The sequence below is a fragment of the Mus musculus genome, chromosome 6, assembly GCF_000001635.26.
Source record: "Mus musculus strain C57BL/6J chromosome 6, GRCm38.p6 C57BL/6J".
NCBI lineage: Eukaryota > Metazoa > Chordata > Mammalia > Rodentia > Muridae > Mus > Mus musculus.
The window spans coordinates 25742083-25761280 of record NC_000072.6 but is presented as its reverse complement, the minus strand read 5'-3'; the positions used below and the strand labels follow the sequence as shown (position 1 = coordinate 25761280).

Here is a 19198-nt window from a genome sequence, read left to right as displayed (position 1 = left end):
CAGAGATCTGCTTGCATCTTTCTCCTGGGATTAAAGGCATGTACCGCCAGGCCTGGACTTAAGCTTTTCATGGCCACTGTGCCTCAAGAAGCCCTTGGCGTCCAGCTTCAAAGTCTGGATCACTCATGTGCCCTCCATTTTCAGATTGTTGTTTGTTCCAGATATAGTCAAGTTGACAACTGAGAATACCCATCATAATCCGTTCCTTACCAGTTTTACATAAAATCATATCTATATCCTTATATCCAAATGAAAATAATAATCGGGTCATAAAAGGGATAATTGCCTATCCCTTGTTCAACTGCAAACACATAAATGATAAACTCAACTGGGTGGGATCTTTCCCCAAGGTCACCACTCCTTTAATTCCATTTGATATCCATGAACTCAGGATTTAGCTCCATTTTTCTTCCTTGTGCCCCTTTAATACTTGAACCATACATTTTGTTTTTCCTTTCTAAGCTTGCTATGCTTGATCAAATTGCTATTCGTAAGAATATACCAGAGAACAAAGTCTCTGCTGGGGTTTTTTGAGACTTGCTTTGTCAATGCAATTAATCTGAATCTCTTTACCTTATACTCAAGTACACTCTTTGGACAAGGGCAAAAAGCAGCCACACTCTTTACCAAAATATCACAAAAATAATTTCTAGGCAACACAGTAAAATTCTCCTCAGAAACCTCTTATGCCAGGCCCACAGAGTTCAAATCACCTTTAGCTCCAATGTCTTCCCCATTCTTACTTGGGTGGCCCATTAACCCCACACTGCTTTCCAAACCCACAGTCTCCAAACACACATTCTTTCAAATAAAAACATGTTCAGGCCTATGTTAGTTATACCTCAGTCCCTGGTACCAACTTCTCTTTTAGTTAGGGTTTCCATTGTTGGTGAAGAGACACCGTGACCAGGCAACTCTTATAATGAAAAACATTTACCTGGGGCTTGCTTACAGGGTGAGAGATTAGTGACTGACAGCAGTCAGGCAAAGCTGAGAGTTCTGTATTGTTATCTGCAGACATCCAGAGGAGGCTCCCTCTCCACACTGGGCGCAGCTTGAGCATTAGGAGAGCTCAAGGCCCACCCCCACAGAGAAACGCTTCCTCTAATAAGGCTACACCTATTCCAGCGAGGCCAAACCTAACATTGCCACTTCCCGTGGGCCTAGCATATCTAAACCACCATACAAATCTATCGATTTCTTCTAGTTTGTTTTCAAGACCTGAAATTCTGTCTTCTTTAGGCTTACCTATGAGGGTTTTTTTGTTTGACTTTAGTTTTTCATTTCCATTTTTATTTCATTTTGGGTTTTCTTTATTGATTTTATTTCTTTGTTAAAGTCTACTTTCTTATCTTTAATTGTTTTCATTATTTCATTCAACTGTTTGTTATTTTCATGGTCTTCTTTTAGAAACGTATTCATAATCCCTTTTAAGGTCTTTGACTGTATTTATATTTGCTATTTTTGTTCTTGTTTTCTGCTTTGGCTTAATTGCTTTTCTCAGGGCTGATTGTAATTGGTTTATGGGCTTATAGAGGAGGTGTATTGTCTTGTTCTTCACTCCTGGATCTTTGCTCTGTGACTTGGGCATCTGCAGTTAGGCTGTTTAAGGTGTTTCTTGCTGTGGACATCTGATTTTCAATTTTTGAAAGACTTTCTGTTCTTTGATTGCTTCTACTCAATTTGGGATTCCTGTTAACAAGCTGTTCTGGTCCTAGGAGAGGGAGGCGGTTCTGGGATCAGTGGCAGAGAACTGCTCTGCTGGCTTGGTGGGAAGGCAGGAAGGAATTGAGATAGACTAGAAGGAATGGCTGAAAGAAGTGACTAGGAATAATTATACTCAAGCATCTGTACCAAGGTGTTGAACTGAAAGAGGGTCTGACAGGTAGGCCGGAGCTGGACTAAGGTTGGTTATGTGTAGAGAGGTCAGAATGGAACACAGGAAGAAGAATGAAGGTCTACCTGAACTCCAGGCTAGGGTGGCAGTCACTGGTCCCTGCAAGAAAGATTTTCTGCAGGTCAGTGGAGTCAGAAAGCAATGTAGATGGATGGATGCCAAGGGAAGGCTGAGAAGGGCTAAATCCCAGATTAATCTTACTTTTCCAAGCTTCAGTGACATCATTATTACTGATAATGTTCACCATTAAGTTCCCAATTTTTTTATAATATTTCATCAACTGAGTGTTCTTTCTATCTGTCTAACCCACTGCTGCTGATTGTGAGGGTTTTAGAGGTCTCGGATAATCTGATAAAAGCTATAGACTATTGATTAGAATCATACTGAATGATATAACTTAATGAACTGGATTTTGGGGGTATAGTTAAGTTTTCCTGTTAAATTTGCTACACAATTTGCTTTTATATTCTTCCATTTTAGAGCTTTAGAAGGTGCAAATTTGCCAGTCACTGAGACCTCAACTGGTATCTGTCAATCAGAAAATGGGGACAGCTCTGCACTATCAAGTAAGGACAATTTATAACGCTGATCTTTCACTTCCTCATAAGTGTAAGCACACTTTCCTTTTCAGTGTTTTCTTACATGGGTCTCTCTTTTCAGTTCATCTGACTATAATACAGGGTATATGTGCATGTTCATTAAAGTAACTCATTAAACATATTTTTTGTCTTACATGGGTCTCTCTTTTCAGTTCATCCGACTATAATACAGGGTATATGTGCATGTTCATTAAAGTAACGCATTAAACATATTTTTTGTCTTACATGGGTCTCTCTTTTCAGTTCATCCGACTATAATACAGGGTATATGTGTATGTTCATTAAAGTAACTCATTAAACATATTTTTTGTCTTACATAGGTCTCTCTTTTCAGTTCATCTGACTATAATACAGGGTATATGTGTATGTTCATTAAAGTAACTCATTAAACATTTTTTTTGTCTTACATGGGTCTCTCTTTTCAGTTCATCTGACTATAATACAGGGTATATGTGCATGTTCATTAAAGTAACTCATTAAACATTTATTTTGTCCTACACACTATCAAGCTTGGTTCACCCTTAAATATATAATCATATTTTTAAATAAAAGAATAATATTTACTTGATTTTTGATATGTGTATATAGTGTTTTGTATTCATGCACACAAAAACATTACATGAATTCCCTAAGCAACCATTTCCTTGTCAGTTTCTAAAAGGAACAAAAGGCATTGGTACTCCCTTGTCTTAATTAGCCCAAGTTGGTTTTTGCCCAAACCTGGCAGTCTAATGCATAAGCATGAGTCATCTAAATCTCTCAAAGACAACCTTCTTGTTGATCTTAATGGGATTGCTTTTGGATACACCATGTGCTGAGATTCATCTATGCTGGAACCTGTGCCCTTGGTTCATTTCCTCATGCTGAGAGATGTGCTGATGAGTGGATATGGGGTTAGAAGCACTGTCTGTGTCCTTTCCATGTTTATGTGGCTTTAGTATCTACCAAAACATCCAGTGGCTATAAATACGCTTTTGGGGGGGTCGAAGGTATCACTTAATTGGTTTATTTAGACGTATACACCATCTTTCAGTAATAATTCCTAGTAGTCACAAAACCATTTCTTAAAAGACAAAAACACCCCCCGCCCCCACCCCCCCAAAAAAAATTACCACCAACAAAACAAAACAAAAACCCTGTGTTCTCTGTGAATGGCCTTCCCTCCTTTGCTAACAATTAAAACATGTGTTGATTTCTAAACTTTCCTGGTTTGCCTAACTTTCTATCAATACCAAAGTTCCTTGATTGATATACTAAATTCTAAATTCTCTATATTTTCCCTCAAAGAAAGAAGACACCTTGCCTGTCACATTTTTATAACTAAGCCTATTATTTTTGTTAGTAACACCTGAATTTGAGGAAAGGAGACATATCAACATTTATTTCGGCTTTCTTTGATTTCTTTGGACAGTGTTCTTTTTTAAGTTTTACCCTAAGTTTCTAGTGGACATGTTAAAGAGCTATGTAATTATGTGATTTGCTTTTCTGTTCCTTTAGACTCAGGATCAGGTGCAGTATCACCTTATGAAGAAGAACGATGTCAACAAGTCTCTGCTACAAGTAAGACTCCTCACAATTCAGTAACCAGCATACAGCTGCTTGTCTACACTTCCCAATTCCTTCCTATCCATCAGTCAAGCTAGATTTCCTGGGAGCAGTTAGTGTGTGTGTGTGTGTGTGTGTGTAACCTCAAATGTGAAATGAGGCATGTATTCATTTTTCCCTTAAGTTGATCAGGTCTGCACAGCTGTTCCCCACAACGCTTAGCCACTTAGCAGAGGGAGGAAGATGTATTCCTTGAAGGAAGGCTTTGTTACATTACAGCTATGTCTAGAAGCATTTTCCTGACTGAGCTTTGTAGGGCCTGGGAAAGTGTTATGTGCCTGAATTAGTCTAAGAGCTGAGTCAGAGCTGTTGCTTTAAACTGCTTAGGGTCAAGAACTCATTCCAGTTGTCACAAACCTTGCAGTTTTTATTATTTATTATTTATTTATTTATTTATTTATTTAGTAAATTCATCTTGTTAATGTTTGATGAAATCCAATTGGCATGTAAGTGGTGGCCTATTGAATTATCTGAGAGGTTGGCAGTGAACTGATTGACACTCTATACAGGTAATATTCATTTTCTTGTTAGAATGGTCTATCAAGTTTCCTATAAGTTAGAAGTTCATGGAAACTTCTACTACTTCTATATTAAAATACATAAGCACATAGTATTTAATGGTATAAAGAAACATAAGGGCATTGTATATAATTAAATTACCCATTGCTCCAGTTACTCAGCGTCTGTTTTTTAAGTTTGCTGGTTATCTGCTGTGTGCCTGGTACAGTATCCATCTAGAAACAGTAACTGTAGCTGAGATTGATTTTATAGTAAGTCTTTGCTTCAGGACAGTTCATGCCAAATGCAGCTAAGACTCCTGTACATTAGATACTCTGATTAAATGTAAAACTTCTTTACAGTACTTACCAATCACCAACATTTAGAGAAAACACCACTGTGTGCCATCTTGACGCAAAAAGCTCCTCAACAATATCGAGTCCGCGCCAAACTGAGATCCTATTTGCCCAGGAGACTTTCCCAGTCTGTTAAACTTCTCTGTCCTAAATGTCATTCAGTGTAAGTATTTCCCAAAAGGAAAACAAACAAACAAAAACCATTTTCATGTCATACTGTATGTGTTTGCGTGTGTGTATATATATGTCTGTGTGTGTATATATGCATATCCATATGTGTATGGTTGCCTGTTTGTGTATGTGAAACTGTAAATCCCAAAATAAATTATGATTTGATTAATTTGTAGTATTTTACAAGAATGCTGCTGACTCAAAGGGAAAGTACTAAATTACTCCAAAAATTCCTTCTGCATAGTATATAATAAATAAAATAGTCTATAAACAGGCTTAAAATTCACGGTTTAGTACGTTTGATATAATAGCTATAACTGAAAATTTTCTGTCATGATGAATAATGGTAATGTAATATGTACAATGTCTTTCTTCCCAGCACTAGTTACGTGAATATATACATAATATTTTTGAAATCTTATTATTACGAATTCATCACAAAACGAGTTTAGATAATGAATTTTATCTCCTATTACTCTCTTTATGATAGTGTACCATCTTCTCTTGAAATATAGAAAATGGTATTTTGGAAAATACAGAGAGTCCATGAAAATCCACATCAGATAACGTCTATCAAGCTAAAGCTTTAGTGCACTATCACGTACAAAACACACCCAAACGTGTACACATAATATGTGTGTGTGCATGTTATTTGTTTATATATCTCTAGAATAACATATATTTTCCTTACAAATTTGAGATTGTAGAATTTGTAAAGAAATTTGATCTTTAAATCCAAGGAATCGGTTTTCTACCCACGTGATCTTACCTGGACAGTGTGATTAAACTACAGAAATAAAGCGTAAAGATTACCTGACGTTCCAAACAGCTGGTGACAGAATTCGGACAAGCAATTAGACCTCTCCTCTCCTCTCCTCTCCTCTCCTCTCCTCCCCTCCCCTCCCCTCCCCTCCCCTCTCCCCCCTTTCTTTCTTTCTTTCTTTCTTTCTTTCTTTCTTTCTTTCTTTCTTTCTTTCTTTCTTTCTTTCTTTCCACTCCATATGTTATTCCCCTCCTGGTTCACCCTCCAACTGTTCTACATTTCATACCTCCTCCCTGCCCACCTGTCTCCACCACCAAGATGTCCCACACCCCACGAGACCTCTAAACTCTCTGGGACCTCCAGTCTCTTGAGGGTTAGGTGCATCTTCTCTGACTGAATCCAGACCCGGCAGTCCTCTGCTGTATATGTGTTGGGGAGCCTCATATCAGCTGGTGTATGCTGCCTTGTTGGTGGTCCAGTGTTTAAGAGATCTCCGGAACCAGGTTATTTGAGACTGTTGGTCCTCCTACTGGGTCACCCTCCTCCTCAGCTTCTTTCAGCTTTTCTCTAATTCAAGTACAGGGGTCAGCAGCTTCTGTCCATTGGTTGGGTGCAGATATCTGCATCTGACTCTTTCAGCTGCTCATTGGGTCTTTCATAGCACAGTTGTGCTATGTCCCTTTTTGTGAGAGTTCCATAGCGTCAGTAACAGTAGCAGGCCTTGGGGCTTCCCCTTGAGCTGGACCCCACTTTGGGCCTGTCAGTGGACCTTCTTTCCTCAGGCGTTCTTTTCCTCCATTTCCACCCATGCAGTTTTTTCAGACAGAAACAATTATGGATCAGAGTTTTGACTGTGGAATAGCAAGCCGATCCCTCTCTCAGTGCCCTGTCTTTCTCCTGGAGGTGGGCTCTACAAGTTCCTTCTCCCCCCTGTAGGGCATTTCATCTAGGGTCCCTCCTTTTGAGTCCTGACATTCTCTGGTACATTCCGGTAGATGCCCTGTAACCTCCTACCTCCCGAGGTTGCCTGTTTCCAACATGATCTGACACTTAGACCTTTTTGTTCTATGCCATGCTATTTGTACTCCATGAACATTTATGATTTTATGAAGTATTACTAAAGATGAATGAAGTTAATATGTTTTAAAGTAGGTACCCTGTAATAGGGAGATTAACTGGGGTGAATCCAGGGCTACTTGTATAGCTGTCTACCAACAGACTTAGTACTGGGAATAACTGTAACCTGGGACTCTAAACCAAGCATGAGTCAAGGAGACAGGACAACAGGTGAAGATGCCTGCTAACAGGCCTGTTGACCTGAAAACCTACATGATAGGAGATTGTTGTCTGACTTCAACTCATGCACCATGACATGTGTTCACCAACACAGAGGCAGTATGTCTCCCCGTTATGACACAGATTTATCTTGCCATATAATGTTGAACATCTATTGAATAAAATCCATTAAATCTGAAAAATGAATAAGAAAATATAGCTGATTTAATCTGTATATGAAATATTTTTAAATTTTATTTTATTTTTAATTCATTTTTTACACTCCATATTCCATTCCCCATCCCCCCATCCACCCTTTGACTGCTCCACATCCCACACCTCCTCCCCACCCCACCCCATTTCCATGCGGATGCCCCCACTCTCCACCCCACCCTGTCTCCACGTGGATGCCCCCACCCCACCTGACCTCTAACTCCCTGGGGCCTCCAGTCTCTTGAGGGTTAGGTACATCATCTCTTGGATTTGTTCTACATTCAATCATTTTATGAATGTGTGTGTTTTACCCACATGTGTGTATGTATATCATGTGTATGCCTGGCACCCACAGAGATCAGAACTAGAGTTATGGATGGTATCACGGCTTCATATGGGTGCTGGGAAGTGAACCTTGGTTTTATGCAGGAGTAGCAAGTTTCAACACTGTAACCCCTAAGATTATTTTTACTTGGATAATTTATTACATTAGAATTTTTGAGAATTTATATATAGCCTTTTCTGATTCTTCATTATCAATAATTTTAGACAAGAAGTTCCACATGGGGACAGTTTGGATAAAATTTTGCAAGATGCTGCAACTGAAGCTCCAGACATCAAGCTGAAAGCGACATCATTGTATTATTCAAAAGTCTGGACCACTGAAGACCAGGGCGGACGGCAGGTCGCTGTTCATTTTGTGAAAAATAATGGCATTCTCCCTGCTTCAAGTGAATGTCTAATTTTGATAGAAGGTAAGAGACTTGTTATTTGGTTTTTAGAATATTGTTTGGCAAATTAATTATGTTAACTATGCCTTATAGGCACCTAGTAGAATACTATTAATTTAAATTCCCCAAAATAGTACATTAACTAGATTCAAATATGTATGACCAAACACTTTTACCTGAATTGTGCATTTTCAACTTATGAAAACTTGCATATATCCAACTTGTTGGATTTCTATCTGTAATCTTGTCAGCTTTGAGCAGATCTAGTTGAATAACAATGTAGTAGAAAGGCTGGTTGCTTATGTGCAGCGGATGTTGTCTTGGCCTCTGGATGTCACTGTTGTTTCATAAAAATGTGATAAATGTCCTCTACTAATAAGGAAAAGAGCCTTGGGAAGCCATGATAATGACAAATTTAAAAGAGTAGAATACTACTACTTTTTTATTCTCTGGGTTTTTTAATCTAATTTGTATGTAAGCTTTTTTTATTTTGTTTTGTTTCATTTTATTTTGTTTTATTTTTCTCCTGCTGAGTTTAAGTTTTCTTCTAAATTTACAACTCCCTTTCTGTGCCATTCTTTGTAGAATTTACTGTATCTCATGTGTTACTTATATGTCGCATCTTGCTCCAATTATATTTGTGTTATTCAAGAATTAATTAATTAATTAATTTAAAGGAGGAAGGCTCTGCGAAGTCTCTAAACTGTCCAGCAAGTTCCACAGTGTGATGCCTGTGCGGTCCGGCCCTGAGAGCCTGGAGCTCCTTACCCTTTCAGCCCCGTTCCTCATACAGGGAAAGGTGCATCACTATGGGTATGTGGTCAGCTCAAGCTCTTGGCTTACAGCTATGTCTCCGTGGTTTATCCACCAGGCTGCTCTGTTTGCAGTAGGTACTTACCTGTACTAGTTTGTAGTTAGAAACAGTTCGCAAGCTATAATGATTGTGTTAGAATTGTGCAGATACAATACAGGTTCAATAAACTCTTCTTTAATGTTGAGTTGTAATCTTTTCCAGTCAAGTGGTGTGTAGCATAACACTCACATGCTAGGCAGAGATAGCAAATTAAGAATTTGGGTGGACAACAGGATCATTAAGGTAGGCAGCTGTGTGCTGGGTACTGTATTCATTAATTAGACTAGATGTATTGATGTAATTCCATTATGAGTTCAAGAGCATCCATACTAAATTTTTCTTGAATAGTTCTATTCTAGAACACGTATATACATACACATGTACATATTCTGTATGCATGGTAAGTCACAGTGGGTATAAGACTGAGTATTTTCTTCCTCAGTCATAGCCTAAATCTGTTTCTTTCATAAGAGTAAGTTGCTACATAAAGGGCCAGTTCAGAATTGCAAATCCAGTAAGTAGATTCCACAGCTGCTAAGCTTGCACCTTGCAGAGTCACTGCCACTGAAAACTGGCAGAGCGTGAGGCCTACAGACCTAGAAGGAAGAGATGGAAAGCGCCCAGTACTGCTGATGAAAGTCACCCAAAAAACACCACTTTGAGAAGCCCTGTCCTGCAGCCTAGTGAGATCATATTCTCTCCCTGTCGCCCTTTCCTTTTCCTAAGGTGTAGCATTTGGAAGTCATTATTGCCAATCAAACTAAATTTAGGTTTTTATTATAAAATTACTTTCTGCCATTACCAAAGCTACTTGGTTGTGGTCCTTAGAGTGACAGTGAGCTTTGCCCTTTGATTTGTTTTATACACAATGGATGGAAACCTTCAGCAATGAAATAAAATTAATTAGTAACCATTTTTGCTATAAAGCACCTAGTGTCTCCCTGTCTTTGAACCTTCTGCAAGGCTTATGTGCCTCTTAGTTGAAATATCAAAATCCATCATATTCTGTGTTCCTTTTAATATGAGCCACTAACTTGCCTTATCATTGTCTAATATTAGTGAATCATTTTCATTCCATTATCTTTCTATTATTACTGTAAATAAAGAAATATGTGTAATTTGTCAATTAAATAATAAGCCTGAAAACAGTCCTATAACACTCCTGTATTATCCAATTAAGTGAAAAATAGTGTTAAATTTACTTCTAATCATCTTTTCTTCCTATTTCTCATAGACATTCAATCATGCCTAATAAAGTAGAATTACTTGTCCTTAAAATATATTAATATATAGGGAGAACAAATTCTATAAAACGATGTCCAATTTTATATGTTAGATGGTTACTGGCTGTCAGGCATCAGAATGTATATGACTCTGAATATGGGCTTACTCAAAACAATATTTTACCTAAAATATTACTTTTCTCACCTTTCATTCAGAATAACTTTTTCTTATTTATTTGGTAAGGCCATGGAGGTCAGATATTGCTAACAAAGCCATAAATTCAAACAGTTCCTGAGTCTTTTTGTTTTAACAAGAAAACTCATAGCCAAATTTATTATTAGATTGAGAGTCCAATTCCTGAATGTTAACATAAAAGATCTAATCTCAAGCCCATTTTTTTAGTTACTGTGAAGAGACACCATGACCTCGGCAACCCATGACAGAAAGCATTGAATTTGGGGCTTGCTTACAGTTTCAGATGCTATATCCATGACCATCATGGTGGGAAGCATGGCAGCAGGCAGGCAGGCGTGGTGCAGGAACAGTAGCTGAATTCTCCCATCTTACCTACAAGTTGGAGCTAGAAAAAGTGAGAACGGGTCTAGTGTGGGCTTATGATACCTCAAAGCCCACGCCCAGTGATACACTTCCTCCAGCAAGGCACAACATCTCCTAAGAGTTCCTTCAAAGTCTACCAACATGGACCCAGACATTCAAATATATGAGGCTAGGGGGCCTTTCTCATTCAAGCCACCACACCCACAGTATCTTTAATTGCTTTTATGTGGAAAGTTATTCATAATTCTCTTGAAACAAGCATATTACAGTATAGACAGTATTATTATTTTTTATTTAATAACTGACTCTCTAAAACTGTCCATTCTTGAATAGGATGTGATAATTAAATAGAATTTGATTATATTTAAATATTTACTGTTTTTCACTTATTCATTTCAGATGTAAACAGTGCTCAAGCTTGAAACCTATACAAAATCTAAACTCCCGTTTTCATAAAGGACCGTGGACTCCTTCCTCTGTGGCAGAAGGTTAGATAAATTGCTATGTTATGCAGTTTCAATTCTCCCTATCGTCTCACTGATTTGTTCTTTAATATTTATTGAATTTTTTTTGTCAGCATTAGGCTAACTTTGCTAAGTTGAAATCTGTTTACAGTAATTGTTTTGAGGATGAGGACTGAATGTTTAAATTACTTGCGAATATTTCCAAGCTTCGTAATCACATTCACATTTTAGTACTTGGTCGTTTGTTTTCCATTTAATCATTGATCGCAAACATAGGTCCTGAGCAAATCCTTCTGACTCTTATTCTAGCGTTGGAAGAGATGTTGAGATGACTGTTACATTCCTCCCAAGTCTTTAGCCAGGGAGAGGAGTCTTTCTCTCTTAAATGCATCACTTATCACTTTGCCCTTGTCTACAGCTCCCACGACCAGGGCAATTTCTAGATAGTCATTAATAATTGGAGCCAAGTCTATACAGAAGTTACATGGGCCATGTCCTGTCTACTAGAATTATTCAGTGTATGTATCCATTCAATCTTCTATAAGGAAAACACTCCAGGTTTGACAGTATCTATTGTGCCTCCATTGAGTTTATATTTTAAAGCCGACACTCTCCCTCCCTTTATCACTTTTCCTCATTCCTTTCTCCTTTATCTTCTCCACGAGCATTCCACTTGGCCAATTCGCTAATCAGAATTTATCTTTCAAAGATATTGACAGCTGTAGGTATCGTTTGGGAAACTCAGAATAATTTTTTTAATGATCACTCAGATTCTTCCTGCTAGACTGGAGTTTTGTTACATAAACTATCTTATATAAATAGATGTGCACTTACGGGGGGATTGCTTTTTATGTCTAGCTTCATGATATGACTATGTCATACCCTGCAGTCTATGTTACTATGAACTGAACTGGGTAATCCCCTTTCGCATTTCTCAGCACAGTTTTTGAGTCCACCATTTTTGTTTCAGTGTAACCTCTGGGGTGCCTTTTGAAGCTCCGAACTCTGTTCCTCTGTTATTGCTATTGAATACTAAAATTCTGTCTGTTGCCAATTTATTCTTCTGCCTCATCTGCCTGTTTAATTAATTCTCTACTGGAATATGGGCTGTGTGGATGGAAGGTAATATAATATCCTATACATGTATGCAGTTTCTTCAACTTTTCAGTAAAAGGATGTTTACCCTATTGGCAAATTCTCATGTGATTTGGTGTATCTAATTTATTAATTCTTCTTCACCCTCGCAAATTACGGAATCCCAGATTCTAACAATTTTATTCCTTCAGCCAAATAACTCCTAAAACAAAGAAAAAGACAAACCTCTGTCCTCATAATACAAATAAGGATAAACTAAGAAAGCCACTAACCGGCCTGTTCCTTTTTAGAGCATTAAATTGTAATTTTAGTTTGACTTTCATATTATTAGACTGCAATGTGTTACATTTTATTAACACTTTTTATGGTTTCTGTCAAGTATTAAGATACAGTTGCTTATATCATTAGACTAGCTCTACATAAATACATTGGTCTGCTTCATGAATTTAACAGAATAATACTGGAGCAGACAGTTCAGTTCCTAAATACACATTTTCTTGTAAATTCTTTTAGCCAACATCATTGGCAGCTACATGATAGAGTTCAGCTTATAAAACGTCCCGTTGCCAGACGTAATGTGCTTTTCCCCTCCCCAGCCCTGGGCGTTGTGCCGCTGCAGTATGTGTTTGTTATGGTTTTCACTCTGGATGACGGGACAGGGGTGTTGGAAGCTTACCTCAAGGATTCTGTGAGTAATGGGAACTGCTAAAGATATTTCACTAAAATTTATATTTAAAATTTTATATACATATATATATTCCATACTTCTTAGTTTTACTTCAGTGTAAATTATTGAGAACTTTAAAACCCTAAAATTCAGTTTCTATGTATTTTGTTCTTAGAAGTATTTAAAGTAACTTAAAGTAGATAAATAAAATAGGACCACATAAATGCGATATTATGTCTTTGCCTTTGATTTTTATTCATATTTTAAAAAATATAAAGTTGAGGAATCAAAGTTTGAGGCGACATTCTCCCTGTCATACAGAAGTTCTGCTACTAGGAAGCAGATAGTCACACTGCCGTCCTTCACTATGCTCTGTAAGGCTCCACACATTCATCTTAAACGAAATGAAGCCACTTGATATGCAAGCATTGTTGTATAAGCCGCAGAGAAGCGGAGCGAAGGCTCTCATTTGTGATACTCATAGCTACCCAATGACGAGTCCTTGAGGCCACCGCTAGCTTTGATCGTTTGAAGATAACCATCCTCTCCGTATAATCAGAGCCGCCTATTATTTCCCTGTGTTGTGTGGAGTCCTGACAATGAGGAAAGATTAACCTAGGCCCTGATGTGACTTGCCATATATGTTCTCATTCATAACTGACTGCCTGTGTGGCTGATGGCTTTCTTCCTGAGGTAAGGCTAATGATGTATGTCCCAAACTCTTCAGCTTCAGATGACATTGTTAGATGTTCCAGAGTAGCCCATAGTTCCAGTAGGCAGTCAGTCAAGTCAGGGGCTCTCAGAGAGTGAATGAAACACTAAAAGCTAAGAGGAAGAACAGCCATTTACTAGGGTGAGGGGGTTTCTTATTTGGGAAATGAGGGGTGTTTTAACTTTATAAATCATAATCCAATTGTTTTCCCAATTCATCCATACACTTATTAAGTCAGCTGCTGTGTGCCTTGTATGTTGAACATTGAAGAAATAGTTAGCCCTGGCGTCCCCTTGTACTGGGGCATATACAGTTTGCGTGTCCAATGGGCCTCTCTTTCCAGTGATGGCCGACTAGGCCATCTTTTGATACATATGCAGCTAGAGTCAAGAGCTCTGGGGTACTGGTTAGTTCATAATGTTGTTCCACCTATAGGGTTGCAGATCCCTTTAGCTCCTTGGCTACTTTCTCTAGCTCCTCCATTGGGAGCCCTATGATCCATCCATTAGCTGACTGTGAGCATCCACTTCTGTGTTTGCTAGGCCCCGGCATAGTCTCACAAGAGGCAGCTACATCTGGGTCTTTTCAACAAAATCTTGCTAGTGTATGCAATGGTGTCAGCGTTTGGAAGCTGATTATGGGGTGGATCCCTGGATATGGCAGTCCCTAGATGGTCCATCCTTTCGTCTCAGCTCCAAACTTTGTCTCTGTAACTCCTTCCATGGGTGTTTTGTTCCTATTGGACACGCAAACTGTATATGCCCCAGTACAGGCGGACGCCAGGGCCAAAAAAATGGGAATGGGTGGGTAGGGAAGTGGGGGGGGGTATGGGGGACTTTTGGGATAGCATTGGAAATGTAATTGAGGAAAATATGTAATAAAAATATTTAAAAAAAAAGGTCTATGTGAAAAAAAATAAAATAAAAATAAAAAGGTCTATGTGACCTTCCTGGATTAGTTGTGAAATTTTATAACGTATGTCTATTTTAATGAATAAAATGTTTTGCAATTTAAAAAAAAATAGTTAGCAAAGCAAAACAATTTTCTTCTCTGGAACCTAAATTACAGGAGGAAAAAAAAATAAGTGCTTGTTTCTTAATGTTAGAGTCTATCATACCTCACAGTAGATTTACTTTACAGGGTACAAAAGTACCATCAGCATTACTGCATGATCGTATTGTGTTTGTGAGTGCATCTCAAAGCTGTTTTACCAGTAAAGCAATGAATCAGGTTTTAACTTAGACAAGTACTGTAGTTTACAGTTTTCACAACCTTAGGAGACAGATGAATATATTAGGTCATTTTAGCAAATTAGGTGTTGAAATTCCGTGCATTGAAGCTTTTTCTTTTTTTATTGAAATGTTTTGCGTGTGTGTATGTCAGTTCACCATGTGTGTGCATGGTTCGTGTGGAGGTCAGAAGAGGATATGAGATCCCCTGCAACAGGAGTTACAGGTGGCTGTGAGCCACTTGTGTGGGTACTGGCAATCTAGCCTGAGTCCTCTGCTAAGGGAGCCAGTGCTCTTAACCTTTGAGGCGTCTCTCCAACCCCACTTTGGAGGTTTTTCAAAAGATTAATATTTCCTGTGCTTATCATTTTTAGGAACACTTTTTCAAGATCCCAGCATCTGAAGTCCTCACTGATGACGACCTTCAGAGAAGTCTAGAAACGATCATGGATATGATATGTCCCCCAGGAATAAAAGTTGGTAGGCAGTAATTAAAAGATGCCATCCCCAACCCCCTTCTCTCTCTCTCTCTCTCTCTCCCTCTCTCCCTCTCTCTCTGTCTCTCTCTCTCTCTCTCTGTCTCTGTCTCTCTCTCTGCCTCTCTCTGTCTCTCTCTCTCTGTCTCTCTCTGTCTCTCTGTCTCTCTCTCTGTCTCTGTTTCTCTCTGTCTCTCTGTCTCTCTCTCTCTCTCTCTCTCTCTCTCTCTCTCTCTCTCTCTCTCTGTTTTCTTAGAAAAATACCTAGCATGTTTCAAATCTGTAGCCTGGAAGTAAGCCAAGTGTGAGTCCGGTTGTGAAAAATAACTGTTGCTCATATTTTGGTGTGATAGTGGCTGAGATAAATAAAAATAAAAGTGTTTTAAAATAGTTTGAAATACACTTAAAATATAGCAGTTTTGGTGACACTACATTTGACTCTGACTTTACACATAGAGCATACAGACATTGAAGCTGTAATTATACAAAAGGGATGCAATTCCTATACAAACCATGTCCTAAAAATAATCTGCGTTTGTCTTGTTTGACTTATTGACGAGTTTTCTTTTCCATGCTAATGGACTTCTGGATTTTTAATTTTTACTATGCAAAATTGATGAACTGTAGTTGTTTCTGCACAAACACTAGCTGTCAACATGCTCCTGCCAAGGACAAGTTGTACCAGATATGACTGCCACCATGGCCTTCTGTGGCCAGGGATTCCATTTCTCTACCATGTACAGTTCCAACAGCCATGCACAGAAGTGTCTCACACTTTATCCTTGTTGACTTTAGGGCCGTACCAGATGCTGCTCAGAGTGTCCTGAGCCTTCTGTTGATGTTAGAAATTAGTCAACTCTGTTCAGAGTGTAGGGGTGGCACCACTGCTGCCAGTATGGTGGGGGTCCATAGCTGCTTCCTACAGGGCAGGTCACACGGTGACACCCAGGCTGATTTGATCTGAACTTCAGGTTCCATTTTCTTTCCAACTCATCAAGGAAAAGTGAGGGGAGGCCACTAAGCAGTCAGCCCTGAAAGGTTGGGATGTGGCCGAGGGGGAATTATGACAGCTGTCTTCTGCTGTTGGGTGTTCTATAGTCCTAATCACTTTCATCTGTTCCTTAGAAAAAATTAAAATCAGTCAGCATTACAAGATCTGTGCTTAGTTTACTATCTAAGTGATGTTTCCTTTTGTCTGCAGATGCATACCCATGGCTAGAGTGCCTCCTCAAGTCCTACAATGTCACCATCGGAACAGAGCGACGAATTTGCTACCAGATTTTTGATACTACAGTTGCAGAAAATGTTGTCTAGTACTGCCATTGAGTGCAGTGTGTATGGGATTTTACAGTTTTAGAAAAGATCATGACTCTTTGAGATTCCCAGAAGACATTTTGCTATTGTGAAAAAGTGTTTTATCCTTTTTCACTATAGTTTAGTAATTTGTACAGAAAAATATTTTATTGTTATTTATGCTGTCTTGTGAACATATCAAAAATCCCTTGTTGCTCATCATGTCGTGGGAGGTACAAAATGAGGCAGCACTGGTTGGGGAGAACCAGGCTTTCTTGGCTCTCATTTATAAAACACTGGGAGCTGATTTTACTTCTGTGCTGTTTGATGTTTGGGTTTTTGTTGTTGTTGTTGTTGTTTGTTTTGTTTTGTTTTTTATACCGAAGAATCTGCTTAGCAACTTCTGAACGGATTCTCCCTCTGCATCCACACATGAGTATCAGGTTAACTGCGTGCCGGTTGAACAGATGCTTGTCTCGGTGAGCCTGGCTGTACTGATGTACTTTCAGAAGACGTATGGTTTATTTGGGTGCTCTGGTCGCCCACTTTAGCGTAAGTGTAGCTCTGTGAACCGAAGAGTATGCCTGACCTTCAGCATTTCTCTACAACATTAGAAGTTGCTTCATTGCCCACCAGCGAATAAAGTGATGAGATTTATGATTTTTGTGTCTGTGTGTGTGTGTGAATCATCTGTATCTTCTCTTTTTTGGTAGTCTTATGTAAAGTATTCCCGTATTGCATTATTGAGGTCTTAGCACAATTGAATGTTCTGCATTTTTTTCAACAGTGTTTATCAATTTGCATGGGCTTTTATTTTTGAAAAAGAAATATTTTGTACAATATAGTTTGATGAATTTTCTGTTCCTTAACATCTTCCAGATACTTTTTACACACCCAACTCTACACATGTTCTTTTTCTCTCTTTAGAAAACAAACAGATAAAGAAAACAAGCCATAAAAAACCCACATGCATATATAAAAACAATCTGTGAAACAAAATCAGAAACCATAACATACAAGCAAAAGTCCCATATGACAAAGGGGGAGGGGGGGAACTCCCAAATAAAGTAATATGAAACCAAAATGTCTACAAAATACCATTGAGTTTGGTTTTTATTGACCATTTATTTCTAGGTTACTATTACTAGTGAGACTTCATTGGAGAAAGCTAGGTGTATCTTTACCAGTGGTTACAAATTGAAAATAACTTCTTGGTTATGGTTGGGAGCCCATATCCAGTTCTGCCGAGCACTGAGACTCGGTCTGACTTGAATCTATATAGGCCTTGTACATGCAGGTGGTATCAGATCTCATGTGTGTGCTTGTCCTGTTATATCTACAAGACAATGTTTCCTTAGTGTCCTCTGTTCCCACTGGCTCTCACAGTCTTTCTGCTTCTTCTTCTGTATAATTCCCTGAGCCTTTAGGAGAGAGGTTTGATAAAAACATCCTATTTAAGGAGCCCATGCTTGTGGGAGTGGCCAACTAATGTCTTCTTTAACTTGAGATCCATGCCACAAGAGAGAGCCCATGGTATATACAGCCTGTATGGTCAGGAACTGGAGACTGGATAGCCCAAAGACCTAAGGTAGACCTAAGCATAACGGGGGGGTGGGGGGGGGAAATCATTCGTAATAATAGTCTGCTATACACATAGATCCGTGCCTTGACTGATTTGGAGTACTAATGGGATGTTGTCTTTTTCTTCTTCTTTTTTTTTTTTTTTTTTGGAAAAATAGATTCATCTCTAACACAATACTTCCTAATGTAGCCCTGCCTCCATTCCTCCCAGCTCTCTCCTATGTCCTGTCTCTCTCAGATCCACTCCCCCTCCATTTCCCTCAGACTTCTTCCAGCAGCTCATGGGAGCAGGGGCAGAGACCCATAGTCAGACATTTTTCTGCAAGAGTCTAAATTGGAGGTCTCCATCAGGATTTCTCCCCTCTGCTTCCAGAGAACCACATGGAAGATGGTGATGAAACACTATAGGAGTCAGAGGAGATGAAGGAAAACATGGCCCACTTAATCACTAAGCAGGATTCACATAGGCTCACAGAGAAGGAAAGAAAATAAAACATCCAATTTAGGACTAAGTGTTCCAAAATACTCCACACTTCGTATTCTATCCAGTTGGGAATTTTGCCTTAGTTTCCATGTACTGCAAGAAGAATCTCTGATGATGACCAAGTGAGGCACTAATCAGTGATGTGATGGTTATTCTTGGTTGGCAAGTTGACTACATCCGGAACTAAAACTCAAAATATGAAGGGCACACCTAGGATTGTTGCTTAATTTGAAAAAGGAAGATTTACTTCGAATCTTTGAGGTAGGAAGACAGGACTTCATTCCAGGTCTTTAAAACTAGGAAAAGACATTCCTTTAATCTGGATCTTGAGTCAAGACAGCACATCTTTGATCGAGATTTAATCTGGGCCGTGCCTGCTGGAAGCCTGTATAAGGACATGGAAGCTGCTGGAAGCCTGTATAAGGACATGGAAGACGACTTGTTCATTGCCTGT

General features: G+C 38.8%; 1 protein-coding gene across 4 annotated transcripts in view; it reads left to right on the top strand.

The window, feature by feature from the left end:
- The window catches only part of Pot1a (protection of telomeres 1A), a 65338-nt gene extending 47997 nt beyond the window's left edge, over positions 1-17341 (top strand). For 3 of the 4 annotated variants that reach the window (XM_006504956.2, XM_006504955.2, NM_133931.5), the window contains 9 exons: positions 2378-2463; positions 3994-4056; positions 4962-5118; positions 7927-8132; positions 8786-8921; positions 11143-11231; positions 12899-12990; positions 15285-15390; positions 16588-17339. In XM_006504956.2, the coding sequence (XP_006505019.1) occupies positions 2378-2463; positions 3994-4056; positions 4962-5118; positions 7927-8132; positions 8786-8921; positions 11143-11231; positions 12899-12990; positions 15285-15390; positions 16588-16700 (1048 nt within the window). In that variant the 3' untranslated portion in view covers positions 16701-17339. Of the gene's footprint in view, positions 1-2377; positions 2464-3993; positions 4057-4961; positions 5119-7926; positions 8133-8785; positions 8922-11142; positions 11232-12898; positions 12991-15284; positions 15391-16587 lie in introns of all 4 variants that reach the window. The other variant, XR_377283.3, reaches the window with a different exon arrangement.
- Positions 17342-19198: the final 1857 nt, after the last annotated feature.